The 13,390-nt window shown below is 40.5% G+C and overlaps 2 protein-coding genes across 3 annotated transcripts; both read left to right on the forward strand.

Annotated features, from left to right (window-relative positions):
* Positions 1 to 3,393: 3,393 nt before the first annotated feature.
* Positions 3,394 to 8,624, forward strand: LOC113677277 (uncharacterized). 2 transcript variants are annotated; one of them, XM_027194064.2, is made up of 6 exons: positions 3,394 to 4,107; positions 5,040 to 5,314; positions 5,838 to 5,991; positions 6,218 to 6,488; positions 6,875 to 6,906; positions 7,284 to 8,624. In XM_027194064.2, exons 1-6 carry the CDS (start codon positions 3,768 to 3,770, stop codon positions 8,129 to 8,131), a joined length of 1,920 nt encoding a protein of 639 aa, XP_027049865.2. In that variant the 5' UTR covers positions 3,394 to 3,767; the 3' UTR covers positions 8,132 to 8,624. The 2 variants fall into 2 exon arrangements, with proteins under 2 accessions (XP_027049865.2, XP_089063861.1); XM_089207735.1 differs by having other exon boundaries at positions 6,878 to 6,906.
* Positions 8,625 to 9,270: 646 nt separating this feature from the next.
* LOC113677291 (cytochrome P450 3A24) lies at positions 9,271 to 13,056 on the forward strand. The gene is made up of 2 exons (XM_027194084.2): positions 9,271 to 10,145; positions 11,156 to 13,056. Exons 1-2 carry the CDS (start codon positions 9,635 to 9,637, stop codon positions 12,130 to 12,132), a joined length of 1,488 nt encoding a protein of 495 aa, XP_027049885.2. The 5' UTR covers positions 9,271 to 9,634; the 3' UTR covers positions 12,133 to 13,056.
* Positions 13,057 to 13,390: the final 334 nt, after the last annotated feature.

Below are 13,390 nucleotides of genomic sequence, written 5' to 3' on the forward strand. Positions count from 1 at the left end.
TAAATTAATTTTAAAAGGAGACACGTGCATCAGGGCTCTGTTGCTTGCAGTACATCGAAGTATTTTGTCAAAATATTTTTCTTCTGATCTACTCAAGTGCCTTGTGGGTTGGGATATGATATGCTATTTTAAGAAATCTTGAACGATGCCAAGAATCCATTTGATTTTGATGTCCTTACGTGTCTCGTGGCTGGGATACTCTGTTATTTTAAGAAATCTTAGGCGATGCCTACAAAGCATGTGTGATGATATAGCCGGCGTTAACAAAGCTCTTTACGTGTTTCAGGTAACATCAGAATGCGCTCTCTCCTCTTTTTCATGTTAAGCGCACATGTGTTATAAATAACAAGAAAAAAGGTATTCAACCTGGGCGTCTTTCGGTATTTGAAGGGACTTTTAAGTGCCTATGACACGACGGCAACGAGGACGTGGCAAAACAAAAGATGTACTGGGCGGAACGATAGCGCAGCGCGAGCGTTTTGAAACTTTGTACATTTCTTTGCCTTCCATTGCAAAACAGAGGAAGGCGTGAAATCGCCAAAAGTTGTGAGTTCTGAAAGTGGAAGCCACGATGGCAAGTTTGCATTTTAGTGAACCTCAACCCTGCTCACATACAGTTTGCTGAAGTTGAAGTGTGACGCCGTTAAAAGACGGTAAACACATCCAGACATTCGCAGAATTCAAATTCAAGATATGAAGTCATGTTTTGGTTGATGTCTCCTTCGGTGTTGCCGCCTTGACAGCTTAAGATGCCTGATAGCTGCGCAAGCTTCAAACTCCCACATAGCAACTAACTACGTGGCGTAGAAGTATGAAGCTTTTGTCCATGTTTTTACTTTTAGGTCTAATGTAGGGTGAGAGTTCATTGATGGTTTTCCGCTAACTATTGCGAAAGGTTTCGATGACAACGTAGGTAGGAAATCTCCTGTTTACCATATGAAATTTTATCTCGCATGTAAATGCGACAACTGTTAATTGGTCGTAGATGATGGTTTCATCCACAAATCCAACAGCTGAATACACGGAAATGCACGAATTAGTCTTAACTACAAGTAGGATCCAAGAAAACGCTAAAGACACTTCTAAAGCATTGTGAAAAGACGACGAAAACAAAAAAGGCTCTAGTGCACGCGTTGAAACATGCTTTAGGACTAGCCATTATTTATCTCGTGGGAGGGGGGGTCGGGGATCAGAGAATTTTGGTCGTGTCATAACAAAATCTACCTGATCCTTCCAAAAGGCTTTGTAGAATTGCAATGATCCCGCCTCATTGGCAGTCAATGTTCTTCAGTACCCCTGTGGTATATTCTGTCAGCGACAACTTTTCCCCCCTTCGTACGTTCCCCTGAAAACTATGTGATCCTCGAAATCGTACAACTTCTCCCCTCCCCCACGCGAGAGATGAAAGCTGGTAATGAAATTCAAGTCTTAGATGATGTTTGTGTGGCCTACATGTATTTTCTTCATTGTGATATATCAGGTGTTCTCTTTGCTTGACTTCCACATAACGTTTTAGTCTTTCTTTAAAAAAAGAATCATCGTAACGCATTCATTTAGCATTTCTTTTTAACATTGTAATTTAATTTTCCAATTTTGTTATTTCATTTTTATGCAATTTCAGGTTATACAGAAAAACCATGTGAGATTTTTTTTTTGCGCCGAGAAACAAACTAAAAGCTTTAGCAAGTTCTATATGATTGCTTGTCATATCGCTTGACAATGATATCATTACACGTCCAAAAGCAATATAAATGATGTTGTCGGATGTTCGTTTGATCGGAGCTAAGTGAACAATTCGTGTAAGATAAAACCTAGAAGAACGATCTAGATTAAAAACTAGGGCTCGCTTGTTTAAACAAAAACTTCGGCTTTCAGGCTACAAGCTGTTAAAAACACATGTAACAACCTTTTACAGGCCTTAGGCAAGGGCTTTTAGAGGAAAATTCTAACTAGAGATCACCTTTTATTATAAATATGAATTTAAAATAAGAGCTATTGTAAACGCACATTTGTTACCGAATGGCTGCAGTTACTGCGTCTTTCGCAAATTTAAAATCTTTAAATGCAACTTGCTCACCGACGCATCTATCGCCTAACTTGCGGTTTCCAGCGTCATCTTCCAATAACATGTCAAAATTTAAAATTGCTATGTCAACATTACAGTTATTTTAACATTTCATTTGACGAGCTGACCGATTTTATGCACTAAGAACGCCAAGATTGCCAGCTTAGTTACTAAGTGTTCACTTTTTTTTACAGGCTTTTAATGACGGTTTGTGATGAATCACTATTAATGCAAAAGTCGGAATTAAACTCTGTCAAAAAACAATTGTCCTCCGTCGTGCAAAGCAAAAAGACTGTTTCAGCAAAATAAATTTGTTGGCGCGCCGCGCGGAACTCTGAGAGTGTGGGCCGCGAATCGTGGGTATCACTTCCAAAGTTCCGCGCGGCGACGTCAACGGTGGGATTTCTCGCCTAAAAGCGGGTTGCAAATCTTCCCCATGCGCGAGATTTTCACATCTCAACCTCGTTTTTAGGTGTTTCTCGGTAGGTTATAAATAATGAGCAGATATGCCTAATATTGTTTTACCCTGAATGAAAATACTCTTGTGCATTAAGGAAATAATCTTAGGGTTGCTGGCAGGTAATCCTTTCCTAATGTGATTCACGATAGACATTTATCGTGTTTGCTTTTATAAATGTAAGCCACGGAGCAGACAGGCCTGCCATCTCGGTCTGAATATCTCAATAACGTTAAATGAAATGTTGATCGACGCATTTGTGGTATTTCAAACGACCCATGAAGGCGAAAAAAAATACTACAAATTGAATGCGTCCGCTCGAATAACATTTAACTTAACTTTATTGAGATATTCAGACCGAGATGTAATTTAGATATGCAATTTTCAAAGCTTTAATCGTAACCCTCATAAATTTGGTCGTATCATGTCAAAAATTATTGACAAGGCTGATTATTGACCACGGACACATGGTATGGTCTGCCTGCGGTGAGTCAACTTTGGTACTAGGAGGGAGGGAGCCCGGAGAAGAGATTTTACCGGGATGGAAGAAAGATGACTGTGCGGGAAAAGATTTCCGGGGTTTCTTTTAACTTCGCCTTTTGCTCGTTCCCTTTTTTTCATTGTTTCTCGATGAGCCAAAATGCTGGCGTAACTGGCACAATGTCTCAGGTGACAAACTAACAGTAGACTATGTGGGGAGGGGAAGGTGACAAAACACTCGCGATACTCACGGTTTGGTAAGCTTACAACATAATCCCGCTGAAAAAACTTGGTAAATTTATTAATCTCATCAAATCCGGCTGAGAAGCCTGCAAAAATCCTCCCTACGCCTACGCACACCCTAAAACTGGCACGATAATCGAATCTTATTACTCATTTCTGCCAAAGGTCACGTTCGGAAAGCGTTTGAGTCATATCGCTACGTCAAACCCCGCTGTTAAAATGGGTGACCGTCTGTCGTTCGTCAAAGACCATAGAAATCTCACTATATTTGATTAATGTCTGCTTCTCAGAAAGTTGTGAGGACATTGTGTGTAAAGCAAAATCTAATCTAGAGAACGCTGTCATGGTTTAACCAAAGGGATTTAGAGATTCCGCCGACACGCCCCTGTCCACACACGCACACCTGTGGGCACTTCTCCCTGCGGGAAACTCGATTCCCTTGCGGTTTTCCATCAACGATCATTGTGTTTTCGGCGTCATCGTTAAAGCCTACTTTGTGTCTTTATCCCGTGTATAGCTGCCATGAATTTAAGCTATCTTCTTTTCATCTTTATTTACTCGTTTTCTGCGGACAATCCAGCCGAAGCGCAAAGAATTCAAGTGAATCGACTTTCAAGCGGTGTGGACGAATTTGAAGTCTTGAACGATGATGGGAAAGGCCTCTGTACGGAGTCAAAGACAGTAGAGGAATTTTGCGTCGAACGTGGTGCGATCAGCGTTCAGAATACTATATCATGTTTGGATTTTAAAGAGAAAGTTCATTGCCGTTGTATTTCTTCAAAACCAACATTTCTACGGCAGAAGGGAAAATGCGTGAACAACAGGAATGTCACGCGGCATTTTCACAGATGGTCGAAGTCAGGTAGGCAGTATTACGAACCTCTGCTGTAAGAATTTTCCATTACTTGGCCAATGCAGTCTTAATTAAGTTTTAATTTAGTAGCATTACATCTTTTCTCTACGATTTCAGAGGATTCTCCGCCATACCTCCCTACATGAATACAATATAGACGCAGCGAAACCACAAATCTATCTCTTATTCGATGACGCCATTTCCGGCCAATGTGTAACAATGTCACGACTATATTTACCTGCTTAAAGCGAGTTTACCTTATCACAGAATAGGACATAGTTTATATCCTGCCTTAAAAAATATAATTTTAATGTTATCCACGAAATTTTAATCCACATGTATCTAAAACAGCAACCGAAAAAGAAGGTTAAATCTCGGTGGTTTCGAAGCTTACAGGAATGAAAGGAAAACAGTGAACGACCTTAAAGTTCAGATCCTTGATGTCGCGTTAATCGGCGGCCTTCTTTCATCGTCCCCTCTGCCTAAGGAATTCCCGAAATGAGTTACCATTATCATTATTATTTATTTATTTATTTTGCGCATCTTGCTGCTGGCTGGATGAAAAGCAATGAAACATAGTTTTCTAATCAATATTTTATCTTCATGTTTATTTATTTCATCATCAACGAAAGACATGTTGTGTTTCAATACAACATTGGTCAAGTCCCATTATAATAGGATTCTTTTGTCGGTGATTCGTTCTTCTCTGCAAACAACTTTAAGACGAAAGCGGAAGTCCTCCAAACCCTGTGTGGTGTCCATAAATTGCTTTGTTTAGTCTAGGGTTTAAACGAGAGGTCTGGGTCGGGTTACTCGACCCAGATCTCTCTCGTCTTTTTCACCTCTCCACAAATATCGCGCTTCGTATTACTGAATGAAGGCCTGGAACACGGGCTATTCAGGGGGAGATGAGATGACACATGTTTCATTTCCCTTTGTAGTTTGCAAGTTTCGTCTGGGCGTTGAAAATGGTCATCATCCTCCCAACTGCCACGAGTCGTTCATCTCAACGTTATCCACCAACATCTCTAACGCCGGAAGCTATTCATTATGTACAAAGGAACCCACTCAAGAGCTCTCCAGTTGTAAAGTTAACCCCAGGATCTTGTCGTACAGTAAGGCCGGACGATGGAGGGAACTGTGGAGATTGAATCCAAGAGGAGATTTAGCAAGTATTGAGGACAATGCGTTATCTTTGGAAAACATTTTTGATATGGTAAATAATTAATTTAGAACCCAGACATCGTTGAGATCAGAACGGGTAACATTGGCATTGAGTGTGCTATCCCTGTTGCCTACAAAAGGTCGTATACTTGCAGCAGTTATTTTCAAGTAGGTTAAAAACGAACAATTTAAGGTGCTCTGTCGGACAGAAAAAAAACCCTTCCTATCACAAGTACTCCCCCAACGATTGATACAGTAAAACCAAGATGAGGAAGAAGGCTTGCCTAAATTTCCACGTGCTCATGATTTCGCCGAGACTTTAAAACTTGTGGTTGACGATAAACCCACTCGAGGTATTCATGCACCAACTCGAACCATCGTGAGTAGGTGCATAAGTTAACATCGACTTGTCTGCAGTACAATTGATGAGTCACTAACGATACGATTGATATCGCTAAATTTGGTTGAAGACCAAAAAAGAATACTAATGTCTCTTTTAACTAATTTAGCGAATATTAATGCAACCCATATTGCATCTTATTATTGATTTGGTTCCTTTTCATTTATTTTCACAGCTGATCTCTAATGTCTCAAGATACAGCGGGCTCATTCTGTCATTTCAAGCCACTTGCCTCGCCACGTCGAGCGTGGATGTTAGATTGAGAGGGTTTCCTCCTCCTGAACAAGTCAGCTCCTGCGTACTCTTCAAAGTCGGCGGTTCGCGCATATGTAAGTACAGATATAATGACAGAGCGATGTAAATAATGAAGTGCTGTGTGTGTAATTGTTTACTCACATTCTTCATTGAGAACAACACCCTCCATGGCTGAACCAACGATAGCTTTGTTAACTATCAAACTGAAACATTCAAATTTTCTGTCGGGGCTTTCCCTCAGGAAAACGCAAAAAGTTCTAAGTTGAGTGCTCTAAATGCTTTATCTTTTTTTCCCTATAGGGTCGCTGCAACCACATCAAACAAACTTAACTCCGTCGAAAGAAATCACGAGAAACTTAACTATTAAGATAATTCAATTAGCAACAACACAGCAAAGTTATGTAAGTCAGTCTTCAGTTACAGACCTCGTCACGGCGGAAGCTGAGATGAACTCGGTCAATGATTCACCGAATCTGCGGTATATGATCTTGTTATGCGCTGGGGTCACCAGCCTTCTCGTAGTTCTTCTGTGTCTGACTGGATTTGTACTCTACGGCAGATCGAATCACCAGTAAGTTAACTCACTCCTAAATGCTATTAGTGCATTTCTGCTAGAGTTTCATTTATGATCCAATGATCTCCGCTAGCTTGGAGGCTATCACTCAATTAGGTCGCTTGCTCCATTGGGAACAAAGCCCCCTCCCCTCCCCCATAGTTGAACTTGTGAAAGCTTTGTTGATTATCAAAATAGAAAACAAATTTGATATCGACTTTCAGATTTAGGGAGGACAATTTTTAGAGCAACTGCGTTGTTGTTGGTGGGTTTACTGCAGAAATTAAATTTATTTAAATTTTTGTTTTGACTGTTAAACACGAGCGTTAGTTGTTATAGGTATCTGTTCAGTTTTCCTCAGGGTCTCCTCCCTCATTTTTGTACCATTTTTATTTCGGTTTCAGAAGGAAATGGCATAGATCAAGAAAAAGCGTAGGTATGTATAAAACGTATTTTGAATTTTAAGTTCTTAACATTGTTACTCATTAGACAATTTAAAGTGGACCTAAAAGATAATTATTCGTATGAGTAATTTTAAGGCCAAAAAATGAAGAGCTTTGCGTTACAACCGGTTGGGAAAAAATTGTTCACGATGCGATCCAACATAAGTATTAAGACTTTTATTTTGTCTTTTGATGATCACATAATTGTTACCTTGCCACAATCAAAACAAATCAAAGATAAAGTTAATCAGTATATTGTTTAAAGTAAAATCACTCACTGATTTCAAAATGTGTTTTAAGGCTCTGAAGTCTCTCACGTCAACGCTGTCTATAGCCAAGTCATTATAATCTATCTTTATGTCCTTTGCAGCAAATCCCACGTATGAACGGGGTCACGATAGGGGCCTCGTTTTGGTGCAAGTGTCAACCCTTAGCCCCTCAAGACCCCCCTCAGTCACTGTTGTGTCTCCTTATGCAACTGTCTATCAACCTGGCTACAACTTATACGAAAGCTTGCGTAGCGTCAAGAATAATCCAGAGCCAAGACGGTATTCCTACTCCATATACCAGAATTTAGTCTGTGCTCGAAATGCAACTTCGCATCAAGAAGAATTTATGATGACAAGAAGAATATCATTCCCGTCATCAAATGACAGTAAGTCTTCTGCAGCGCCTTCAAATGCGCCATGTGATTATGCAACCGTGCGGGAAAAGATACAGAAAGAGCCTGAGGAGAAATGTTCTCGCGACGAGACAAAAACAGCGGATTTGACAGTTACGTGTCCATCACTTCCGTCTCCGTCGCTACAGAGGAAAGAAATGGCCAATGCGACCGAGATAACTGCATGTTCTTCATCAATGTTGTCGTTATCGTCGTTACAATTTTATGACGGGGAGGACCAAAAAGTTCACGGTACAGATTCACTTCATAAAGGTGACTCTTATGTTGAAGATCAAGGAGGTGAACTCGATATCATTGAAAAAAATGAAAACATGCTCCTCGAGTCTGATACTCCTCATGAAGACATACATGACGACTCGTCTGAAGGCAGACTCAGCGGTTTAGAGTTTGTCGTGGACTCTGACTGTGGCGACAGCGACAGCGCATTCGGAGAAGCCATCGATGAAACAGAGAATCAATCACCTTTTTACTACGTGCTGGAAGAATCCGAAAAGACGCAGGAGAAAAAACTATATCCATCTGTTTCTCTCGTTTAAAGATGGCTTCTTGACGATTATTTGACTTTAAAAACAATGGTGTTTTTCTGGTAATGCGAAACACTTTAGAGCTTTGCTGGTCAGTATTTTTTTCGCGGTATATTTTAATTTATTTCTTTAGATATGTCAGGCTTTTTAGGAGAATACAGTCAATTTGTGCTTTGTATAGCATCTCGCTCTAACAATTTTCGAATATTCATTGGTTTCAGTTGATACAAGAAACTGGTTAATTGAGTACAGTGAGGTACCAACCAAACGTGTCTTGTAACTAGTCACCACCTTGGGGTGGAGAGGGAGAAGCTTTAGGTATTCATACCCTCCTTACCACTACCCCCACATAGACGGTTTCACAAATTGAAAAAGACCTATGAGAACGCTTGTTGATCGAATGTAGCCGAGAAAAAACTGGTGCCGTGTTGTATATTATTTTTAGGAGTCATGTGTAACGATCATTCTGACAATAGAAAGTTCTACAAATAAATCTTCAGCAAAATGCAGTTTCATGCTATTTTCGGTGAGTGTAGCATTTTCCTGACGCAAATCTTGGGCTACAAGGAAACAAAACGTTTCAATTGTAAACGAGCTGGGTAGCCACGCCGTAGCTCCTTTTTTCGAGCTTTGTGTCTGCTTTCTCTGATGGTTAATCTTTACATGTTTATACTCTTGGGTGAAGACAGGCATTGTAAAGAGTTACGCGTCTCGCCAAAGAACACATTTCGAACAACAGTCGCGTAAAGTTAACATCGACCAAAAGAAGGTCACACGCATTGGTGTTGCGTTACGAAAGTTCGTAACGATAGGAACGTTCCGGAAGTTGTAATGCTAAATATTGAGTTTCTTTCATGTCTCTATACGATGACCTCCGTCGTAACTAACTCGCCGTTAAAAAAAAAAGGTGGTGACTTTCGATTTTATCTTCTCCAAAAATTACAGATATATCTATGATTTTGAAAATGTCAAGAGAATTATTCGCGGCTACAAATTAAAATCGTCAACAAAGTTTTACTTGATCAAAGGTCCAGAGGATTTGGCGCGAAGAGGTGAGATAGTCATAATATTATATGGATCAAATAAACCGGATCCGACTCGGAGGGCAGAGAGTGACACAAGTTCATTGGAAGCCCTTTTCATTGAGCAATAAAACAAAGAAGGTAAAAGATTATTCTCGCAATAAGGAAGGGTACGTAACGATCTACAAAAAAACTTTCTACTGGGGAAGGTCACTGTGAAGGCAAATGGGTGGAAGAGTCCAAGTGTTCGCCCACTGAGCCGTGGAACGGCTGTAACGTTATCATATTGTCACGCGCCTAATTGCGGCTGACTTCATATTATTGGTTGTCATGATTGGCGATGTGAACAAAAGAACAATAGAAACAAGGACTCAAAGCAATGCCTACAGTGTTCAAAGCAATTGTCAAAACCATCTGAAATTAGAAGTTCACACGTGGTACCGATACATTTTGCTTTGACGAAGAGAGAGAGAGAGAGAGAGCACCCTTAATCATGGCTGCCGTTGAAAGCTCTAACAGTTACACCTGGTTGGCGGTAATCTTAAGCGTTCTGACGTTCATCTACTGGCAAGGTCTCAGTCGTTATAATTCGATTCTTGGTGGCTCTCCTTTGCGGGGCCCAAAAGTATGGCCATGGATAGGCAACCTCCTCGATATCTTTAAATATGGAGGTATACATAAGATGTTCTTAAACTATTTCCGCAAGTACGGACGAGTACATACGATGTGTTTTGGTCGCACACCAGTTATTGTTGTAAGCGATCCTGAAATTGTCAAGCAAATTTTGGTCAAGGACTTTTATAAGTTCCCAAATCGACCTACCTTCATTAAACCGAATCCTCCATTGGATTCAGGACTGTTCCAAGCGGAGAACGGCAAATGGAAGCGCATTCGCACTACAGTGGCTCCAACGTTTACAGCGAGCAAACTGAAAGAGATTGTGCCGATTATAGACGATGCCTCGCAAAAGCTTATGGCCAAAATGGAAAAGTTTGCCGAAACCGGTAAGTCTGACATTTTGGGTGTATTCATAGAGTTACGTAATAACGGGAATGCCGCCAAGCCTTAAATGAAACTAGTATCCAACTGTCGTAGATCAACTTTCCTTCATGAAGATTTTTTAAGTTAGCAATTTTGTTTTCTCGATCAGAAATTTTCTTGAGAGCGAATGCTTGAGACGCTGAGAAAATTTATTTCTTTGATACAATCTTTCAGCCTGTTTGATCACGACGTCTGTAGGTCAGGTTGCTTTCAATGGCCTCTTTTGTTTGGATGAATCGAAATAGAATTTTCCCTGACGAGGGGTTATCAACTCACACGAAAGGGACGGTTTATTGTTCTCGTTTTGCTCACACCATTATTTTGCTTTCGAAATAAGAGTTTCTTCTCGGCTTCGGAATCTTGGTACTTATTTTTGTGTGGGCAGTTGATTTGTTTATTCACGGTAAGGACAGGCCTGAACTTGTAGGAAATGCAATGATATACTCATGTCAGCCTCATTTGAATAACACGTCCAAACCTGTATAGCCAATGATGCGTTCAGCTTCATTATCATTACACGTCTGAACCTGCCCGAAGTTATAAGTGTCTTTTAAAAGCGAGGTCACGCAACTTTTAGGCTGACTCAAGTCGGTACTTAACGATGAGCCGATTTCAACGCAACATCTCTGCGTTAAAAATGCACTGTCTGATTTTTTTCGAAATTCGACATTCCTTTCCGGCAACAAGTTGCAAGGTTGTGAAAGCCGTTCGAAAACCAGTTACATTGTTTCCAGAATTTTTGTATTGCGCTAAGAATTGACCGGCGTAACCAACTCAACAAAGGTGCCTTAATGCTGTTCCGTGTAACGTGTTAAAAATTTGCGTTTGAGATCAGCCAGTGAGTGAGTGATATTTCAGTGAGCGGGGCTCGGGAAGGGTGCGGACCGCCTTATTTGCAGGTTACAGCTTCCTCTTCAGCTTTAATTGATGTTGCACTGATCGTTAATTTCATTGTCCTTTATAAATCTTCCAGGTGAATCAGTGGATGTCAACCGTCTGTTTAGTCTCTTTGCCTTAGAGGTGATCATGAAAGCAGCCTTTGGATTTGACAGCGACGTTCAAATGAATCCAGATCCAGAATTTGTCGAAAAAGCCAACAACGTCTTTAAAACACCAGTGGTTATAAGAGTGTTCTCTTTGTTTCCCTTTTGGACCTACTTCAGCCGTTACTTCAGCATCCTCCAAAATGTTGAATATTTTATTTCCATAGCAAAAGAAATGCTTCAAAAGAGGGCCAAGAAAGGTCCTACTGCAAAGAAAGACTTAGTGGAGCTTATGATGGAAGCACAGGAGAACATCGTGGATGGAGTCAGCAAGTTGAACGACGATGAAATCATGGCCCAGTCTATCACTTTCTTGGTGGCCGGCTTCGAGACAACCGGTAGCACTTTAACAAGCACAGCTTACCTCCTTGCTACCAGTCCAGCGGTTCAGGATAAGCTCATTGAGGAGATCGACAAAGCAGAAGTAGAGATGGCCCGTAACAACTCTTCTCTTTATGACCATGTCCAAAAACTCGGGTACCTGGATCAAGTCATCTCCGAGGTCCTACGCCTCTGTTCTCCAGCCTTTAATCTTGTTCGTGGCTGTGAAGAAGAAGTGGTCTACAAAGGCATCCGGTTTCCAAAGGGAGTTGAAGTCAACATCCCGTCATACGTGCTGCACCGGGACCCAGAGGTGTGGAAGAATCCACTGCAGTTTAACCCTGAGAATTTCTCCCCTGAAGCAAAAGAAAAACGGAACCCGTATTCCTTCATTCCATTCGGAACTGGCCCGCGTCATTGCCTCGGGATGCGTTTTGCCCTATTGGAGATTAAAGTCGCCCTGTTGAAGATCTTGCAACGATTCAAATTTGAGTGCGCTCCAGAAACCGTGGCTACGCTGGAGCACCGGGCGGTAATTCTAATGGCGCCAAAAGATATGATATACCTTAAGATAAAAGCACGTTAGAACAGCCACGAAGCTTCTTATTTGGTAATATTGCATGTTAAAGTTGTCAACATCATCTTTATGTGTAACCTCTTCTTATATTATGTTTCGTACTTATCTGACTGTATGAATTTACGCACGTAACAAATAATTGCGAGGTCCAATACACTAGTTCAGTATCCTCCGCTCAGTACATTTTATGATAAACGTAATCAGTTAACCAAGATCAGAAATCTATCCTGTTATGTACGTAGATTTTTTGATCAGTAGCTTCAGTTATAGCCAGGCTCACGCGGCGTATCGAGAAATATTTTATTGTGATTAATTAAGATTTAAGTTGTCTGAAACAAATATCTCTTAACCCGTGTTTTTTTTTTTAAATAGATAACAAATCTGTAGAAGCATTTTGTAAGTTTCAGCACTGGCTAGATTTGCTTCTTTTATTTTCGTTCATTGTAAAAATTCATCACAGCATGATTCTATTCCGCCCCCAAATTTCGGCGCTAGTTTGATTTAAGTTATTCAAAAAACACACTTCCCATTTTATTTTATTGTTTTGCTTCGCTTACAGATGAAATTTCTGAAGTTTTTTCTCGGTTAAATAATTTGCTCTGATGATATTGTATTCTTCGGACGGTTTAGCATTTTTATATTTATTTCGTTGCACCATTGTTTAGTTGAAAATAGAAACGGTTTTTTGTACCCATCAGTTCGAGCACGAGGTAAGGAGAAGTTATTAGAAGGACCAAGAATATAACAAGACCTTTTGGAGACGAAATCAGGACAAAGGTCGCTACAATAAGACGGATATCGGCGAGGACCGGCACGAATCGGCGGGAATAGGTTAACAACTGACATACGCGTGTGCTCTTCGGTAATCAGCAATGTTGAAACCAATTTATAATTAATACTACCGAAAGGAATAAACTCTCTTTTTTTTCTCTATTATTTCTAACAGTATTCTTTATTGACGGATGAAAGTTGTCTGCGACAACAACCGTTCCAGGGTCTTCCGATCCCCCTTAAATACTCTGAGTCAGAATCGCTAAGGTTCTCCCACACTTCTGTAATCTGGAAAACGGGAGAATACTTTGAGGAACTTTTCTGATGGAGTGTGCAGCCCACTTCCTGCAATTTTCCTTAGTTCCCGATTTCAGCTCAAACCTGATCCGAATATTAACATTTCGCGCCTCTCGAGTTAACATTAATATTTTCCATACTGTCCTAAATTAGATTTAGATTTCTTTAGACAAAGGAAATAAATTATGTTTCAGTTGGA

The sequence above is a fragment of the Pocillopora damicornis genome, chromosome 5 (genome assembly GCF_964200805.1).
Source record: "Pocillopora damicornis chromosome 5, jaPocDami1.2, whole genome shotgun sequence".
NCBI classification, from domain to species: Eukaryota; Metazoa; Cnidaria; class Anthozoa; order Scleractinia; family Pocilloporidae; genus Pocillopora; species Pocillopora damicornis.

Excerpts from the sequence above, each read along its gene's own strand:
- LOC113677277 (XM_027194064.2), top strand. The coding sequence starts at position 3,768 with ATGAATTTAAGCTATCTTCTTTTCATCTTTATTTACTCGTTTTCTGCG. Across the intron at positions 4,108-5,039 it reads TCACAGATGGTCGAAGTCAG|TTTGCAAGTTTCGTCTGGGC; the intron begins GTAGGCAGTATT and ends TTCCCTTTGTAG. Across the intron at positions 6,907-7,283 it reads TAGATCAAGAAAAAGCGTAG|CAAATCCCACGTATGAACGG; the intron begins GTATGTATAAAA and ends TGTCCTTTGCAG.
- LOC113677291 (XM_027194084.2), top strand. The coding sequence starts at position 9,635 with ATGGCTGCCGTTGAAAGCTCTAACAGTTACACCTGGTTGGCGGTAATC. Across the intron at positions 10,146-11,155 it reads GGAAAAGTTTGCCGAAACCG|GTGAATCAGTGGATGTCAAC; the intron begins GTAAGTCTGACA and ends TAAATCTTCCAG.